Source organism: Denticeps clupeoides, chromosome 9 (genome assembly GCF_900700375.1).
Source record: "Denticeps clupeoides chromosome 9, fDenClu1.1, whole genome shotgun sequence".
Classification (NCBI taxonomy): Eukaryota; Metazoa; Chordata; class Actinopteri; order Clupeiformes; family Denticipitidae; genus Denticeps; species Denticeps clupeoides.
In genome coordinates this window covers 22,554,318-22,574,749 of record NC_041715.1, presented here as the reverse complement: position 1 = coordinate 22,574,749, position 20,432 = coordinate 22,554,318, and the positions used below count along the sequence as shown (strand labels likewise).

General features: G+C 40.8%; 1 protein-coding gene across 1 annotated transcript in view; it reads right to left on the bottom strand.

The window, feature by feature from the left end:
* Positions 1-2,491: 2,491 nt before the first annotated feature.
* The window catches only part of pdia5 (protein disulfide isomerase family A, member 5), a 32,791-nt gene continuing 14,850 nt past the window's right edge, over positions 2,492-20,432 (bottom strand). Inside the window, exons 7-17 of the mRNA XM_028992019.1 lie at positions 19,643-19,703; positions 18,473-18,540; positions 17,599-17,690; positions 16,483-16,554; positions 15,628-15,764; positions 13,860-13,930; positions 7,892-8,055; positions 7,555-7,685; positions 5,897-5,967; positions 4,547-4,681; positions 2,492-4,463 (exon numbers count right to left, since the gene is read on the bottom strand). Of these exons, the coding sequence (XP_028847852.1) occupies positions 4,383-4,463; positions 4,547-4,681; positions 5,897-5,967; positions 7,555-7,685; positions 7,892-8,055; positions 13,860-13,930; positions 15,628-15,764; positions 16,483-16,554; positions 17,599-17,690; positions 18,473-18,540; positions 19,643-19,703 (1,083 nt within the window). The 3' untranslated portion in view covers positions 2,492-4,382. The remainder of the gene's footprint in view (positions 4,464-4,546; positions 4,682-5,896; positions 5,968-7,554; positions 7,686-7,891; positions 8,056-13,859; positions 13,931-15,627; positions 15,765-16,482; positions 16,555-17,598; positions 17,691-18,472; positions 18,541-19,642; positions 19,704-20,432) is intronic.

Below are 20,432 nucleotides of genomic sequence, written 5' to 3'. Positions count from 1 at the left end.
TTGGAATAGGAAAGAAACATAGAAAGTTCTGGAACAGTCATTGAAATCACAAATGTATAACGAACTACATAGTTCCCATAAGACTGTATGAGAGACGTTTTTCAGCGTTTAAAACCAGCGCAGGACTGTAGTATCTTTGCTGGCCCTCCATGGTGAAACCAGGTCACGTATTACTGCATGCAGTGCTTCCGTATTCCAGCACGTCCACGGCCGCGTGGCTCCTTTCATAATTACACCTGATGCAAACTTGGAGGGAGAAACCCTTTAAATAAGCTTTTTGCTTATTTTTTTTGCACGGATTGTCATGAAAACTTGCATTTGAGTAATTGAAAAGTTGTGGAAAAAATGTTCTTTTGCAAAAATGTGTAAGATTCTTGTCTGAGTAAAGTGGATATCAGTTGGGAGTTCCAACATAAGATTATATGGACATCCGTTCCAAATAGGGCCTGGAGTCAGCATTTAATGAGGGAAATATTTCATAACATGCTATTGAACCTTATGAATTTCATATCAATGAATGAACATGTGATTGTATATTTTTGTCTCATTTTATTATCAATATTACATACTATTATTAATCTTTGTACGCTCATCCTGTAAGAGAATTCCATTAATTAGTCTGACTAGTATGTGTATGAAAATTAATACGCACAAAACAAATGATTTCCATTAGAAAAGCATGTGATTTTGACACTTCAATTCATTGAATTCAGGTGTTCCATAGGAGTATAAAATAAAGCACCGATGCATAGAGATTGCTTGAAGGAATGGGCCGCTCTCCGGAACTGGGTGAATTCCAGGATGCAACCTGTGCAAGAGCTTTCCTCTCCTGCCTGTCCAGCCCCATGGTTCACAAATGTCCATGGTTTCTACAAATGCTGCAGGAAAGTGGAGCCGACTCATTTACATTTATGGCATTTGGCAGACGCCCTTATCCACAGCGACTTACAACGTGCTTCCATGTTACCATGGATGAAGTGATCAGTTCCGGTTCACTAGGACCCCAACTATGAATACAAACTTTTTATTCACTCTGTTGTAGATTCTGTACATAAATTAGACAATAAGAAAGTTACAAGTTCATCTAAATATTCTCTAAAGAGGAAGGTCTTGAGCTGCCGTGCGAAGGTGCTCAGTGACTGAGCTGTTCTGACCTCAAGGGGGGAAGTTCATTCCACCACCGAGGGGCCAAGACGGAGAAGAGTCTAGATGAGCGTCTTCCTTTTACCTTCAGAGATGGAGGGACCAGGCGAGCAGTACTGGAGGCTCGGAGTATACGAGGTGCAGTGTGAGGTGTAATAAGGGCTGTGAGGTAGGATGGTGCTACTCCATGTTTGGCTTTGTAGGCCAGCATCAGTATTTTGAACCTGATGCGTGCAGCTACTGGGAGCCAGTGGAGGGAACGTAGCAGAGGGGTGGTGTGGGAGAATTTGGGAAGGTTGAAGATCAGTCGTGCTGCTGCATTTTGTATGAGTTGTAGAGGTCGGATGGTACATAGTGGTAGACCAGCAAGAAGGTAGTTCCAGTAATCCAGTCGTGAGATTACTAAGGACTGAACCAGTATCTGGGTGGCCTGTGTTGACAGATAAGGGCGGATTTGTCTGATATTGTAGAAGGAATCTACATGAGCGCGAAAGATTGCTCATGTGAGTTGAGAAGGAGAGTTGGTTGTCTATTGTTACTCCAAGGCTGCGGGCTGTTGTAGAAGGAGAGACCTGTGAGTTGTCCAGGTAAATAGGGACTCTGCCCCTGTTTTTGAGTACATAAATGCAAAATCCTGGTCAGGATGATCCTAGTTTATAAAACCTGGTTTCAGCTGAAGAAAAGCATCTCCACCGCCACCACCATGCTCCATCACGGGAATAATATCCTTTCAGAGATATGAATTTCAACTAAGGCTTGCAATCCCACCACATAGTCCAGACATATGAATTATGCAAGAATGTTGTTACATGTAGTACACAACCAGAACTTTCCAGATATTCCTGCTGCTCCTTCAGTGTTGTTGTAGGTCTTTCATCTTCTCATCCATTTTGGGGGGACGTCCAATTACTGGCAACATCATTGTTGTCTCATTCTTTTTCCACTTTTCGAATGTCTTTACTGTGTGATGCTGTGCTTTTGTATCCTTATCTTGACTGATACCCCTGATAGTTTTTCAGCTCTCTGTGAACCACGAGTTTTGCTGTAGTAGGTGGTGGTCTAGCGGTCCGCCAAGGTGCCACTGAGCTCCCCACACACTGCTGGCGCCTGCCATGGCTGCCCACTGCTCATCAAGGCTGAGGAGTTAAATGCAGAGAAGCAATTTCCTTCAGGATTAATAAAGGGATTTAAAAAAAAAGTCAAACAAATGTCAGAAGAATTTTATTTTTAGGGTTAATTGGAGTCTTTAACGTATGGCAAATGTGTACCCTGTAATTAAATCAATCATCCCGCTGATTTCTCCCCTTAAAATCTCCCTGGACGGTTCTCCAATCTCTCCCTCTGTCTTTGCACACAACCTTGGGGTAACCGTGGACAAGTCCCTCTCCAACTTGTCTCGCTCATGTCGACTCCTTTTTTACAACAGAAGGAGAATTTGTCATTTTTTTCAACACTCAGTTACTCAGTCCATCCTCTGGTCATCTCCAAACTGGACAACTAACTCAGACCTGGCTGGTCTTCCTCTTACCACCACACGACCTCCCCAGCTGATCCAGAACGCTGCAGGTCCTCCGCCCCACTAGTGCAACCGACCAGGCTCTTAGTAACAAATTCCATGAAAGTTTGGAAAATTTCTTCACCTCTGGTGTGATCTTTTAATAGTAAAATTGTCAGCACTCATAACTCCAAAAAACATTCTGATAAACACACAAAACTGTGAGTTCTCAAAACTGGAGACAAACACAGTCAGTGTCAGTGTCCCCTGCCATTTCCTCGCATCAGCATGTCCAGCCATGATCTCTGTTTTACTTTATAACCAATGAAGAGTTCAACTGGTTTAACTTCACCCTCCTTACAATTACAGCATTCATCAGGCGCCCTTATCCAGAACAATCAGTAGTTACAGGGACAGTCCCCCCTGGAGACACTCAGACACTAAGTGTCTTGCTCAGGGACACAATGGTAGTAAGTGGGGTTTGAATCTGTCTTCTGATGTGTTACCCACTAGGCTACTAGCAAGATTTCTTTCTTTTTGCACGAACGTGACTGATACGAAACATGCTATCATTGCAGCCTTCATTTTGGTGTTCTGTTCGGTAATAAATCAACTGCTGTGTTGATTTGCCTGGTTTAGCAGCAGAAAGCCTTTGTGCTCCAAATTTGCAGTTGTCTCAAAGCATTGAAGACACATGGACTTTGAAATTGAGTAAAACACAGATTATCGTCGGAATGGAAATGGTGCATTCTGATAGGTCTGAATGCTAAATGTTTACAATGGCACACTGAAAAATGGGCACCACTGCTATAGTGTCTATAGTCGTCTTCTTCTGCATAACAGTACATACAGTTTGGAGAACCAAGACACCACACAATGTGGAAAATGGGACACTAATGTGATACCATTTCCAGAGTTTCCCTCATACGTTGGTAGCATCAATACCTGAGAAACCTCTCCTGAACGTTCTGGACAGGTTGAGTGGCTCTGGAGAAACTCTAAGAGCACCTTAATTACACTTAAATCACAATCGCTCTAACGTGATCAACAGCAGCCTCAAACCTTCATCATAAATATTTATTTCAGAAAATCATGTGTGAGGAACTTCATGTGAGGACCTGAATGAGCATGATAGATGTCACTGCAGGGCAAATCACTTCCTAGCAATCAAAAGGTATCAAGATGATGTGAGGGATGAGGGGAAATGCAGCGAAGTCCCCTGTTCAAGCTTGCAGACATGTGTAGATCGGGTCATGGTAGTTAAGGGCTTAACGGCAAAAAAAACCATCATTCAAACAAGGAGACCATTGCACAAAACTGCTAAATGGTTTTAAGCTTTGACATGGACTTGGACCAATGGTAAGCTATAAGGCCACAACATTTTGCTACTTTCCCCTCCTCATATATATATATATCACAATGTATAAAAATATTATACCATGTGAAGATGGCCGTTCTGCCACTCAGATCCTTTGGGAACAGGATATAGTATTGCATAGATAAAAAGGTGTGGCTTTCAGAACAGAGTCACAGTATTTAGGGGCACTTTAACATGATACATAAAAAAGAAACAGAACAATACAAAAAAATATATGGTCAAATGCTTTAACATTGGTGGTTCAAACATAAGGGCACCGCTGTAGTTTTAAAAATCTGAGAATTTCCAGTCTCTGGTGTCAGTGATTCCTGTCCAGCTCACAGTGCAAAAGCAGACAGCTCCTCCGTATGGGGACATCTTCCATATTTAAAGCTCCTCTTTCCGCTTGCCCGCCTTCTCTTGGTCCTGACCCCGCAGACTCCGCATGAAGCCTGTGAAGCCAGCTTCCTGCAGACAGAAGTAAGGTATCCTGTATTAACCCTTCAGGTTCTACTGTACTGTTCCATAGAAATCAACAGATAATAACTTGCCCCTCGGTCTCCACTGTACTTGTCCCCAAATTTGCCATAGTTGTAGTAGTTGAAGGTGGGGTAGCCCTCCACACCTTCCTGCTTGCACAACTCGCCATTTTGTCCTTTGGTGCAGTCAACCGCTGCATAGGCGATCTGAAAAAACATTACGGTAGAGATGTGTGCACGTGGTGATTTAACCAATGGTGACGTTGGGTGGATCGCTCACGGTCCACACGATATACAGGGAACTCCACCCTGGAATTACTCGTGTTATTCTGCTGATTGTAGCAAAATCTTCCCAAAATTTTGTTGAGCCGTGACAACACTTGTTCAGAACAAGTAGTCTCGGACGTATTTCCTTATCACAGGATGACTGATGTATAGTTACATAAATCTTTTCTTCCACAAGTGTGAGAAATGAATAATACTAATAATAAAATTATTAATGAAAGACCCGATTCCTGTAGCTCACCTGACCTGTGGCGGAGTGGGGTGGTGGTGCGGGGGCTCTTATGTCACTCTTACCTGACTTCAGAACTTGAGAGCCCTCCCCTCTAATTCCTTTTCAACAAGATCAAGTTCATATTGTCTGTATTTCTGATTCAGTTGTTGGGGCCGAGGTAGCCTAGTGTGACCCTCCTGATCCCAGTAAAACCCTACAGCAGCGCACAGTGAGAAAAACTAAAATAGCGTTCAACATCACTCCTTCAAAGCTGCTTGCTCATTTCTACAAGATTGATATAATTGATAACAGTGGTGATAAAACTATTGCAATATCTGTAATATTTCAAACTAAGTGAAAGTGACGTTTACTTTACTTTGCAGATGCTTTTATCCAAAGCGACTTACAAGAGGAGTAATTGTGAAGTGATTGTCATTGTGATGCACAGCAAGCACAGCACACGGTGCCACGGTGAAATGAGTCCTCTGTATTTAATAAGCAGTGGGCAGCCATGGTGTGTGGTAATTGTACCTTGATCAAGGCCACCTCAGTGGCACCTTGGTGACTCGGGATTTGAACCTTCTAGGCCACCACTGCCCCACTACTTTTATAAGTTCCTGTGATAATTGTCTGCACTTATAGTTTCTGTGATGTTGCACCATGGTCCTTTTTTCACTATGTAGATGGTTGAAGTAACAAAAACTATTTGACTTTCCAACTTGGGAAACTTGAGTAATATTGAGCCAAATAATCGATCCATAAGTTGCTGTAGATCAACCACTTGTTTCCCATAATTTCAGACTGAAAACAGCAGTTTTGGGACCATCCGAATAATTCCTGAGTGGACATTCACGTCTGATGAAGTCCATATTCTGTGAAATTGGAAATGAATGAATTGTGTGGAGTATAAAACACCTTGTACATACCTTGCGGTCCTCTTTGAAGATGTCAGCTGCTGTGGTAAAATGGGGAATAGTATTCTTGCAGTGTGGGCACCCTGAGGAGATAACAAATTTGTTTCATTCTGCATCCATGGGAGAAAAAGGGGGAAAAAAAATCACAAAAGATGTTCTGAACTTGTAATGTAATGTAATTAGAATGTAATTAGAAAAGAGTTCAATGACTTTCAATAAGTATCTACATTTGTGAATAAAAACCATTGTAAGGTATGTATAGTGCAGGAATGGGCAAACTGTTTTTACTGTAATAACAGGTATATTGCACTAGATGGGAGCAGCCAACACAACTGCATCCGCTCCCCTCCACACACACTGACCCCTCAATAAATGATCCACAGAAAAGATAATCCAGGTCTGATCAAAGTCAGTATGCCTCATTTTGCATATCGGTCACTATGCAGATCAGACCTCATGTTACGCTCATACAGTCGCAGCTAAATTACAAACTACTGTTCAGCAGTCAAGCAACAAGGCACATTATTTACTGCGGTCAGGTCTTTTTAATCTGGCCCACTGAAGATTTGCACAGAATTGCCAAGATCAAGTCAGAATTATGACTGCATTCATTTGACCTGTAATGCCTGGTGTTCCACCAGGTGCAGATGGAGCTGAAGATCATGGCAGTTTTTACACTGACTTTCGCGGTAAATTATCAGTCAGGCTGACATAAGCACAGTAGAGTACACATTCTACACTTGAATTAAAAAAAAATTAATTGTTCTATCATTATTCTGATAACCTTGCCTTGCTTTTTAATGAACAATGGCAAGATGAAGAAAGCACAGTGAAGCTGAACCTGGTCCTCTTATTTACAAATGACCATGAGAGCAACAGGGGAGAAAGCAGGGGTCACTTTTTTCATACTTCATCGTAATAAACTGAAAGGTTCATGCATGGGGTGGGGGGTGATTAAACAACATCAGTGAAAATTGTGCAGCTTCAACAGATTTGGATGTAAAGGCAGAATATCTCCCTCTTGGCTTGTCCAGAGCTCAAATTCCAGTTCCACACACAGTAATAGTCCCGAGATGTGAGCTTGGACCGATGGACTGTACTCTCTGAATTCATTCCATTGTGCTTTAGGACCTGCATGTATTTGAGATCAAGGTCCAAACAGTGCGTTTCAACACACACAAAGCTGATCATCCTTCATCTGCAATTAAGGTATTAGGGTCCTTTCACAACTAACACACAACCAATCCATTAACAGAAGAAAGAGAAGATCAAGCATGTAAAAGCGAACAAGACCCCCTTTTTACAGGCACATGCTGATGGCAGCTCAGGCCGTATCACAAATCACAATCACAAAGGTCTGATCGTGCCATTGAAATGATTGTCATTGCGATACACTGCAGCACAGCACATGGTGACAATCACCACCACAATAACCATGACAGGCACCCGGGCAGCAGTGTGTAGGGACGGTACCTTTATCAAGGGGACCTCAGTGGCACCTTGGCGGATCGGTATTTGAACCAGCAACCTTCCGAGTAAGGATCCGCTTCCTTACCCGCTAGGCCACCACTGCCCCATTTAGTCTCCTTAAATGGTGAAACAGTGTTTTCTGCTGCCATCTTTGCTTCGCATGTATTTCTTTCAGAAGACGTTTGACAAAAGGAACTTACAAGGAGCGTAGAACATGACAAGAGAATGTTTCTTCTTCTTCAGGGCTTCTCTGAATTCCTCAGCTCCCAGATGAATGACACTGGACTGTTTCTCCTCCCATGACTGCTCAGGAGGAGGAGGAGCCTGGGGACTAAGCAGGAACAGATTTACTTTATACTCCTCACAGTGACAGTATGAGCATTTGTTTGGGGTCCTGAAATCCACATCAACCATGAATGGCCTTCATGATTTTAAGATGTCCAAAAATTCTTAGTGCTACCACAGCTAGTTTAACCCAGGAAATAGAAGTGTAAGAAAAGTTAGAACTAGTTTACAATTATAGAGCAGAAAACTCACTTTTGCAGCCACTCAACAATCTTGTCTTTAGTCCTGATGTGAGGCAGAGTGTATTTTTCTTCTCCCTTTTCAAAGAACTTGATGGTGGGGAAACCAGAGATTTTGAAGCGCTCACCAACCGATTTGTGGACAGTGGCATCTAGAGCTGCCAGCACACCGGGGCTCTGCAATTCAGACACACACAAGTATTAACAATGAAACTGACAATGTACTATATTAGAAATACAGAAGACAGAAAAACTTCTAAGATAACCATAAGGGAAATCTAATGGATTTGATTGGCCCTGCCAGTTTTAGTGTTGCAATGGGTCAAACTATTGCATTTTCCACATACAGACATACAAAATGACTTCAAAAACACTCATACAGGTGCGCACACACGCACACACACACACACACACAAAGCAACAAGCATTCCTATTCTCAGACATACACTGGACCTCCAGACAAGACACAGGCTAGACATTTATAAATATTGTTCATTACACATCTTTTCTCTGATTTCTCACACTGGGGACAAGATCACATTAAACCAACCCCCCCCAAAAGGTTTTAGAACTCTTTCACTCTGAGACAGCACAATGAAATGAAGGTGCACAGCATCAGAAGTTCTGGACTTGATAGCCAGCCCTGTGGAGGGTTAGAGTATTGAAGAAAAGGAAAAAAAGTGTCATGAGAAGAAAACTTCACAGAAATTGATGACTATCCCAACTGTTGAATAGGAAAGATATATATTTTTCTTGAAGAAAATCACTACCAGCCCTGCACTGACAGCTCACTCCTTCCCAATGTTTCTTCCTTTCTTTTTTCCCCTCTCCTAAAGTTTTTCCTTGTGTGTCAAGTGTACTGGCCTGTAAGGCCAACTGTAGGGCCAACTGTAGGGCCCATTTGTCCAGATGAGCAGGCCAAGATAACATCCCTTACCCCAGCAATGGTCTCACAAACAACCAGAAGATGTTGTCTCATCAGCAGTTCCTGGGATCTCTGCCCAGTGGGACGTGCAGCCTTGAGACGCAATAGCAGCCTTTCCGGATGACATCCTTCAGCAACCCTACGACTTTTTAAACATTTTGTCCACTTCTATCTCCAATCTTTCAGTCCTAAAATAAGGACCATAACCATAGGTGAGAATAGTTCTGCAGTAAAACAGCTGCTGCTGATCCAACCCACTCATTGTCTCGTAATCCTTCCCCAATCTCATGAAGAAGAGGCAGAGATACTTGAAATACTGTGGATTATGAAATCCAGCCTTTTTTTTGGGACAGAACCCTGCACATGGTAGGTCATGGTCAGTTGATGCGTTGAGGACATCTTAATCTGTCACATGCAGACGCCAAAAGCAGACTACCTTCCATCCTTGTATGCGTGTTGATATCCAGAAGCACTGATGAGGCATGCTGGTGAGGTACAATGGCCACAAATTCAACAAATACCAACTCAGACTGCATCTATACAGCAGAGACCAAGGCAGAACCTCAGCAAGCACACACTGGACATTCCCTGATTCCATGTAGTTGGAGCACCAGTAGACTGGAACTGACATCTGGCCCCTTGTTCAGGATTTCTGCAGCTTCATCAAACTCTGCACATTCAGCCAATTCATATTGGTTAAAACCACCACCCCAAACATGCAATTCCTACATGGTCCAGTCTGCATCAGCATCTCTGGAAGTAGCCTCCACTACTACAGCCACTGCAACAACCGTGGTTTCTGGCAGGTTGAGGACTTCCTTTCTCCACTTAACAATTTCCATGGTTCAGAAGCTCTGAACATCCTAAGCATTCCCATTTTTCTAAGGTCACTCAAAACCTTTCCCACCTTGGAGACACTTTTGAACTTTTGCCAAATTCCATAAAATAATAGAATTTGGTGAAATAAGTCAATCGATTCATGACTATGCAATTTAAGTGGGAAATGAATTGACAGCTTCATAGAAAGGGCTCAGGTTATAGCCATTGTAATATTTAAATTATCTTGTCAGGTGCAGAAGTGAGGTAGCAAAGTCTCAGTAAGAAAACGTACAACACATACAAATGGTGAAACTGTGCAAACCGACAGATGCTAAACAGGGGGAGGTGCTATTTGAAAATGAATGAGAGAGAAAACATGAAGCAACATGGAGAGTGGTCTGAAAGAGTTCTCTCATTCTTTTTCAAATAGCACCTATCGGATCACGTGATGCCTTCGACCTACAGTTGAAACTAAAAGTTTACACACACTGTATAAAAAGACATAGAACTTTTTTTTCTTACTGTCTGATATTAAATAATACAAAACCCTTTCAGTTTTAGGCCTGTTCGGATTCCCAAAATAATTTCTATTTGCTAAATGTCAAAATAATGTGTTAGATTATATTTTTGACATTTTATTTATTACTTTCTTTACATACATTCGCTTCGTATTTGGTGGAATTGCCTTTAAACTGAATGATTTGACGCAAACACTTTGGGTTTCCTACCACAAGCTTCTCACAACAGTTTAATGGAATTTTGGCCCGTTCCTTTTGACAGAACTGGTGTAATTGAGTCAGGTTTGTAGGCCGCCTCGCCAACACGTCTTTTCAGCTCTGACCACAAATTTTATATGGGATAGAGATCAGGTCTTAGTGATGGCCACTCCAAAACATTGACTTCATCGTCGTTAACCAAATTTGCAGTATGCTTAGGGTCATTGTCCATTTGGAAGAAGCTTTTCTGGGAATTGAGAACAAACATGACGCAGTTCAAATTAACCGGGCGCATAGAACACTTGGACCCCTCAAACCCAACCGCACAGGGCCTGTGGTGATCAAGCTACATAACTTCTCGGACAAGACGAAGATTCTGGCAGCGGCTAAGAGGAAGGGTAACATTTTTATCACACAGGATTGGTCTGTCAAGGTCAGAGAGGCGAGATGGCCACACAACAACGTCAAAGAGGAGTCCGTTTCGTGATGCGATACCCTGCCAACCTCCACTTCAGATCAACAGATCAAACTACTCCTTTCACTGTGCACAGGATGCAGACGTTCCTGAGCGGGCTGGAATAATATTAATGAAGGGGAGGAGTATACAACAGGTAAATATGTGGACAGACAGGTACTTTAAAGACACTTCACAGTTCATTTATAGAAGTTGTTCCCAGTTTTGTACCTGTGCTGGTCTGATGCCGAGTTTATTGTTCTATAATGGGCGATGTAATTTTTTTCCCCATCTGACGTGTCCGGTTAGAGCACATGTGCCATAGCCGCTTAGTTACTGTTAGTTACTAAATGCAAGATTTATGGTTCTGTTTTTGGGGTTTTGTTGATTTTTATTTTGACTATTCTCTGCTATTCTAACAACACAAAACCCCTTCATGCTTGGATATCTATATTATTAAATCTATTTCAATATAGCGGTACAGTCTGATTATGAGTGATCTTAAATGTATTATCCTTAATGTAAAAGGTATTAACAATGTTATTAAAAGGCAAAAACTATTTTTTTTTTTTCACAGAAGGAGAAATGTCAAATTGTATTGTTGCAAGAATCTCACCTTTATGATACAGAGCATATGAAGTTGCAGAGAAACTGGGTTGGCCAGGCTTTTTCTTCTTCTTATGGGTCTAATTCTTTTTCATAAAAATCTCTCCTTCAAATGTGAAAAATCTCTTTAAAAAAATCTGTTCTTAGAATTTTGCAAGGATCTGGAATTGTTAACTCATATGAGGGAGAAAGATTATACTTTTTACTCTAAGCCCCATCAAACATTTTCACGCATCGACTTATTTCTAGTATTGCAAGAGTTATTGGATAGAACAGGGGACTGCTCCATTGGGATTAGGACTCAATTCTTGGGATTAGGACTCCATTTTGCAGTGATTGTCTGTCATCCATATAGAGATCCATACTGCAGCCTGTCTGGCTTTAGATCAGCTATTAACCAAGAAGGTTGAATCATCTCTCTTATTTGCCAGACATAGACTTTGGACGAGAAACTTGCTCGATTCGAAGTGACGCTAGACTCAATTACAACCTGTCTAGAGGATAATACAAAATGTAGGCAGACTCAGACTGATTCTCACTGAAGGCATCAAAACTATGAATGAACACGTGTGACTGTGGCCTCCTGAACAAAGTCTCAAGATGGTTTGGGGTGAGCTGGACCAACAAGTGCTAAACACCTCGAGAGAGAATGCCAAGAGTGTGCAAAGCAGTAATCAGAGCAAATAAACTAGAATATAAAACATGATTTCACTTATTTCACCTTTTTTTGTTAAGTACAGAACTCCACATGTGTTCATTCATAGTTTTGATGCCTTCAGTGAGAATCTACCAACGTAAATGGTCATGAAAAAAAAAGAAACCACACTGAATGAGAAGGTGTCCAAACTTTTGCTCCTGGCATGGGCTTTAAAACATGGTATATGAAAGGTTTTGTGTACTAGGGGACTTATTCCAGGATGGCTCTCGAATGTCCTTCCAACAGTTACAACAGAAGTTTGATCTTCCAAAACAACATCACTTTGGATATCTGCAAATTGGGCACTATGTTATTTCAAGGCAAAAGCAGTTTCCGTATTCCATAGCACATAGCAGGCTGGAGACTTTATTTCTCAATACAACCAATGCTGCTCATTTCATTCTTAGATTTTATCCCTTTGTATATGCTAATGAGCACAGGGGTCCGGAAATGAGAGGAATGTTTATATAGATCATGACTGGCAGGAGGCTATGAAAAGTGTCAGGTACACTTTCGTAGTAACCACCTTAGAGACACTCAGTATTAGATTTACAGGTTACATATAACGCCAGTATTAATGAATAAGATTGATCCCTCTGTGCCAGCTCTCTGTGTTAAATGTCACACAGAGTTGGAGACATACTTTCACTGTTTCTGGAGGTGTAAGCTCATTTCAAGATTCTGGAATTTTGTTGCTTATGGAACCAGCACCATTCTTAAGATAAATTTGGAACAAAATCCTGGTCTTTTCTTTCAGGCCTCCCATCTAAAAGAAAAGCAATGTCACTGAAACTTGATGCAAAAAGTTAGATTGTTAGACAAACTGCTACTTGTGGCAAGAGAGTTCATTCTTATTAGATGGATAAAAAAAACTCCCCCCTCTGTCACACAATGGTATAGAGATTTTGTTGCAGTTCTGCCTCATGTGCTTAGGGGTAATGTATGGTCTCCCTTTATAGATCACTTATCTCCATATGTGAGTGGTTTTGTGTGTCAATTAGGGTTTTGAGATGGCTACATTTCTAAAAAATTCATAAAGAATGATCTTGGTTCTGTTAGGTTCTAGTGCGTTTCCGTGTATATGTGTGTGTGTTTGTTCTAAATGACATGTCTTTATTTTAGCATTATGGTATTATTTAAATGTTTAATTGTTTTATTTATGCATTTGTTTTTATTGCTTAAGTGAAATTCAAGTCACAATACTATAAAGTGATTGTACATTTATCCTGCAAATACTGAATAAGCATGTCAATAAATAAATAAATAACAGCACCTATCGGTTTACAATTTGACAATTTGTATGTGTTGTACATACAAAGTCTTACTGCGACTTTGATACCTCACTTCAGCACCTGAGCAGATACTTCAGTTGTCTGAATTTCTCAAGGGCTTGAGAAAGCTCCATAACAAGTCCAGCTGCCAGTGAACTTTTTTGAGATTTGTACATTATCTTTTGTAATATACCTGCACATAATTTTTTCCTGTTAATGTTACAAATACAAGCAATAAAGCATGATTCCATATTTCATTTCGCTCATGACATGGGTTATTAAATTTGTCATGGGAGCTTTTGTTATAGCAGAAATTGAACAACATTTTAACATTCACAGAATGAGGCAGCGTACCTACAGGAAACATAAAAAAACTACAACTAATGGGGGAAAATAGCTGCAGCCCCACAGTGTAGCGAGCGCATCTATTTATGAATTCTATAAAAACAGCATGATCGTGTAGACTGTACAGCACCAGTGGGCTGGAACTCACATCTGGGTCCTTGTTCAGGATTTCTGCAGCTTCGTCAAATTCTGGCTTCATCTTCTTACAATGGCCACACCCTTACAAACACAGCACATGACATATTTACTGAAAAAGGACAATATGTTTCATAAAAATATATATATATTTTTAAAGTGTACAATCCCTTCATAATTCCTTTGGGACTGACATTTTCATTGAGCAAGAACAGGGAAATGCAAACATAGATAAAAAAAATTTGATTTAGGGAGAAAAAAAAAAAAAAGACCACATTTTCTGTCCAAAAGTGCCTGTCTGTATGCACACCATGGGGCACACAGTGGCCATAAGGTTATTTGGTAAGCAACTCCATGCACTTAGGACAAGACAATTCGCTGAAGTTCAAACAGAGCATTAGAATAGGAAAGAAAGGGGATTGAAGTGACTTTGAAGATGTCATGGTGGCAGAGGGAGTTTGATCCACTATTGGGACCAATCAGAATGTTCAGGCAGCTCAAAACCTAAAAACTCGCCTGGACACAATTTCCAGGATTTCCAGGATTTAATCTCATATCAGGTGAGTGGCTTTTTCATAAATGACTTTGGTTATGACTAATCCTGAGGGTGTGGTGTCTGCTCAGCCAACTTGCCGGTAACATTTTAAAGGACGGAACAGAGACGTACAACAGCAACTTTCAAACGCACAGGAATAACATGTCCAATCAGAGGCAGTGGGGCAAAGGTGGCCTAGCGGTTAACAAAGGTAATCAGAAGATAGCTGGTTCGAATCCTGATCCGCCAAGGTGCCACTGCTCACCATGGGTGATGGTTAAAAGCAGGGGACCATTTTCGCTGTGTGCACCATGTGCTGTGCTGTGTATCCCAATGATAATCACTTTAATCACTTTTAGAGGCGGAACCCACCCTTCACAATCTCTGATTGGTTTAGAATAAGATATGCGTTTGTTGAGTAAACCATATGGAGATTTAAATATTAGCGCTACCATTTAGGTACCAGGTCACATGTGCAAACAAAGTGGTCGCAATCTAGAGCCCTGTTATTCAGTCAGACAGACAGTAAAGATGGCAGGAAATTTAAGACCTGACAAAAAAATCTGACAAAATAGGTCAGTCACAGGTCTGACCAGAAAATGTCACTGAGGTGAAGCGTTACACTCCACCTACAATGAGATTGGTTGAGCAGGGAAGAAGGTGGACTTATAAACCCATGAGCTACCACTGAGGTCCCCCTGACCAATGTACCTTCCCGACACTCTGCTCCCCGGGCGCCGTTCATGGCAACTCACTTCTCACCAAGGGGGAAGGGTGTGTATCACCGTGACAATCACTTCACTTTCACTTGATACCACGTGCTTGAAGCCCAAGGTAATTATGTAAAAACAAGTGATATAATAATAAACAGCCATATTCTACATACTACTGCATTTCTAGGCCTCTTCCTTTAGCTTCTCTCATTAGGGGTCACCTCAGCGGATCAGTGGCAAAAGTTTTATGCCGGATGCCCTCCCTGACGCAACCCTCCTCATTTACCCGGCCTTGGGACAGTCACCAAGAAATCCACTGTCACATGGCTAAACACTGTCTAAAATGAAGAATTAATGAACATGATGTCTAAATAAGCAGGAGGTTTTTAACTTTGTATTCATAAACAATATTACATTAATGTTGCCAGCATCTCTATTAATCAAGATTTGATGCTGTGGTATGGTGCTGTGTAAGTTTTTAATAAATCTATACACAATGACAGTGATAATTGAAATGTGATCAGTACACTCACATGGGGCGTAGAACATGAGCAACACTGAGGAGTGGCGTTCCATGAAACTGTCGAAAGTGTCGTCGGTGAGATGAAAGACGGCAGAGTCGGATTCAGACCAGGGCACTTCAGGGGTCTTGGGCTGTGGTGGCTGGGGGCTTCACAAAGACAGAGGAAGACAGCACTAGCCTTTAAACACCAAATCTGCTAAAAGTTTCCAGAAGAATATTGGAAAATACTGTGATCAAGTTTCACAGTAAAAATTCAACGAATTCAATGATCTAAAATTCAACTCACAATTGAAATTCAAGCACTTTTCAGATTAGGTTCTAAGATTTCCAGATGTAGTTGTAAGAGAATTCATAAATAGCAAAGCAAGTTGAATATTGAGACCATTTATCATATTGCAACACTGAATTCAATATTTACAATATGCCCTCAAATCCCTTTTGCTGCTGAATGAACCGTGAAAGTGAAGTGACTGTCATAGTCAGGATTTGAACAGACAACCTTCTGATTACGGGTCTGTTTCCTTACCCGCTAGGCCACCACTGCCTGAAACTGGCTTTGGAACTGGAAACTCTTACTGACGTGAATGAACAAGTTGCTAATTAAAGTGATTGTGAAACACTGCAGAACAGCACACGTGACACAATGAAATGTGTCCTCTGTATTTAGTGAGCAGTGTTCCTCTTTGATAATGACTCCAAAGGTGAACATTAATGTTAAAACATTAGTTCAGCAGGACTGTCATGACCCTGTGCCCCACACTTTGCGAATCGCTGCCTCACGCCAACACTTTCTTACTGAGACATTCAGACCTTGATGAGAAAGTGCTCAACATGAAGCAGGTTAAACTGTGTAGATGTTGCTTACTTCTTCAGCCATTCAGCAATGTCCTTTGCAGTGGCCCCATAGTTCTCATAATGATGCAAGAACTTCCCTTTCCTAAAAGAAGAAAAAAACTCATTACAATACAGTAAAAACTAGACAAGAAATGAACATTCATTTACCTCAATAGAAATCTCGTAATACATACACAAACAAGAATATTCCACTGTACTGAATATATACAAAGAGAGACTACTGAATAACTGAATAAGCCCCTTCACAAAAACACCACCCCGCTACTATTTTTAACTATGTATCCAAGCAATTGAGGATTGCAGAGCACAATTTACATTTTGATATTAATGGACAAGGGGAGAACAATATAATATTCAAACTGGATTAAGAAACTATCATTCATACTCAGGTGGATTGTGTTGTAGTGTTTCCTCACTTTCAAACTTTAATGTCATACAGGATTGTATGTGGAGAGAGTCAGGGTGTTGCAAAGGCCAAATGTGAAAATAATTTCATAAACCCTCCCAGAGACATGGATCTGGTGTTAAACAGGATTAAACTTGAATTGAATTCGGCTGGTTTTCCACACAGTAAAACAGCAGCGGAAACCGACCCTGTTTGGTGTTAGAGAGACTGACCTTGCTGTGACCTGGCCATCTTCTCACAGACTGAAATGAATCGGTGATTAAACTAATGTTCATCTGAAAGAGGACCCATTAGTACTTGGTAAATAACTGACTATCTGACTGGCTTGTTAGTCCAAATCTCCCTGTGAGAGCTCTAGAAGAACATTGCTTAATTAGGCATCATAATTAAAGTGGGAGTAAAATAAGCGTGCATTTAAACAGTAACTAATAGAAATTAAAGAGGAGCTAATGCACCATATTTGGTGGTACACTCCACCACCAAATCCCCTATCTGGCCATTCATTTTCTGACCTGGGACATTTCCATTTTTTCCTGAGTAATGTGTAGAGAAGACTGAATAGCAAGAGCAGCTTTCTGCATTTTTACAGGCCGGAGAGTCATTTCTAAAGTGATCTTCAGAAAATGACTATTTTTAAATGTTTTCATGGGACCCCTTCAATAAAAAAAAAGCATTTTGACTCTTAACGTGGCCTATATTTGCTGTGAAAGCAACTCTTACTCGAAGTAGCAGAAGGTCGGGTAGCCCTTGACCTTGTACTCCTGCTTTAATCCATCAAACTCAGCTGGGTGCACATTCATTCCTGCCAGCACCTTAAACAAAGCAAAAGAAATGAAGAGGTCAGGAATACTGACTATGGTAAAACTAAAAAGTCAAACTGCCAGAGGTCTGGCACAAATCTTGCCTGGTTCACATGCAATCTTTAGTCTGCTATAGATGTGATAATGTAAAAATGCATTTCCAATTAGTGATCATTATAAGAAGAAGAAGAAACCCCATAGATCAAGGTCAGGTCAGGCAGGCATGATGTGCAAGTTGTGATGGAACATGTGGGAACAGATCATTCGGAGGTGCTGCATCAAGGTTTCTTTGGGATCTAATCTGCTATTTATTGCTGAAGCCTTCCATATTCTTGGGAATGTTCACCCTCAGGAATGAAGTGACTGACACTGTATAAAATGCATAAGTTTGAGCAGACAATGACGATGCAACATGGCTTGTGAAGGTGTTTCTCCTCCTTCACCAGCTCATATTTCATTTTTAATTCTCTGCACATATAAACTGATTCATCTTAAAGAAAAGAACTATGGCAGGGCTGTGCTGATTATACATTACACCAACAACTCATGGAGCATCCTCACATGAACGTCACATAGGCTCCACCGAATATAATAACTACTCTTCTACCAGACTGCTAACTGATGATTCAGTGGTGGAGATATTTTTAAAGTGCTGCTGGTCAAGCATGGGGCTTGTATAAACAGATATAACACTTGGTAAGAACTGGGCTTGTTCACTAGTGTGAGGTCAAAGGCAGGCTTTCCATAAAGTCTGGCTGGACAGTCCCAACACACACTTTCGCAGTTTCACTCACATATTTCCCCTTGGTCTCCGTGGCAGCTTGTTGAAAAATCGGCTGCATTCTTTTGCAGACGCCGCACCCTATTTGCAAAGGACAGTGAAACACAGACATATGATAATAAGAAAAGAAAAAACAATATCTTCTGCAGAAAAATCTCACCAATATTCTTTTTGTATTACTCTACAGCTAAAATCATTTGGTGTTCTGAGAAGGTCCTCAACCCAATCTCCACCATCAAAACACAGTCCCAGTCAGTTCTGAAGTTACAGATTGATTTGGTATAGTTTCAGTACAGCGGTAGGAAAAGACCGAAGCTCCTTCTTAACTACTGAAGTGTGTCAAAACCCCTGCAAAAATAGCAAGTAAAAGCACAATAAACTCAACAGTAAAAATGTAAAAATGATTTTGACATGAACCTGATCATTTAGCAGCTTGCAGACATAATTTGTCATATTTACAGCATATCTATTGAACAGTCTTGCATGTACTGTGACATTTGGGGTAAATACACATGCCATTACAGCATTAAAGTTCATTTTTTTAATTGTAGTTGAGGTTTTGATGATTGCTGCACCATTGATGGAGTTATGACAAGTGTAATTGTAAAAGTCTTGTAGTTTTTGGTTCTGTGTTTTAACAGACAGCAGCCTGTGCTTTTAATACATGATATTATGGTGATAAAAAACAGGAAACCTATTTGAAATATTTTCTATATGTTTTTCTATATGTTACTTTGAAACATGCCTTTGCTATGGACAGTTATAATGAATTTTATTGAATGGATTATATACCGCCGTATATACCATATACCAACTGTCTATAGTTCATATTATACAGCAATATGAATTCTAAACTTTCAATGTGATGTAGCATAAACATCAGAGAAAATGCATATTCCTCAAATACTGCATAAAAAAGCACACAGTTCTGAATCTGGGAGGAATAAAGAAAGAAACATGCACGGAATTCACTCTGAATCACCAAGTACAAAACTGGCAGATTCTTGTCTTATATGAAGTAGAAACAATGGCATATAAGATTATTGGCATTGCCTGTATTTTGTGATTCTGTTTTGATTAATAAAAGGTCCTGTTAATAGTTCCTCAGAGTGTTCTTTAACAACCAATTTATCTATATTTTCCTATACTTGCAAAGTACAATGAATGAAGAATAAGACCTTACATGGGGCATAGAACATCATAAGTATTGGCCGCTCCTCCCTCTTCACAAGCTTTCTGAACTCCTGAGAATAGAAAATTACTTACAGATTAGGGTAAGTAAGAGCAGGACCTTGACACACACACCCTTCCAGACTACTGTTCCTACAACTGCATCCTGTGAGGTTAAAACTTAAGTCACATGGAGAGTATGGAGAGTCACCTTACCAACCATGGACCCTAAAGCAAATAAATATGCAGACTCCCTTATCTTTTATGCCCCACCCATCATTTCATCAAGAATGAAATGTCACAGGGTTTATGAAATTAATTTCACTTTTGGCCTTTGCAACACCCTGACTCTCTCGACATACAATCCTGTATGACAGTGAAATGTGTCCTCTGCTTTTAACCCATCACCCTTGGTGAGCAGTGGGCAGCCATGACAGGCGCCCAGGGAGCAGTGTGTGGGGACGGTGCTTAGCTCAGCGGCACCTTGGCGGCTCGGGATTCGAACCGGCAACCTTCTGATCATGGTGCCGCTTCCTTAACCACTAGGCAATCACTAGTATAAGTGCACACGACCAACTCATTTCAAGCACCACTATTTCAACATCGAGTGACTTGAGTGTTTCACTTTCTTTTATATAGTCAGTACGGTACACTGTGTATACTGTTGTACTGGCAATAAATCTCTCTTGAATCGTGAATGGAAAGAGAAGAGACTCGGCAGAATTGTTTGGTTGTTATTTTATTAACCTATTATTCCGTAAAGCCAGAATGGGCTGTGCACTCACATCATCCTACAGCACTGA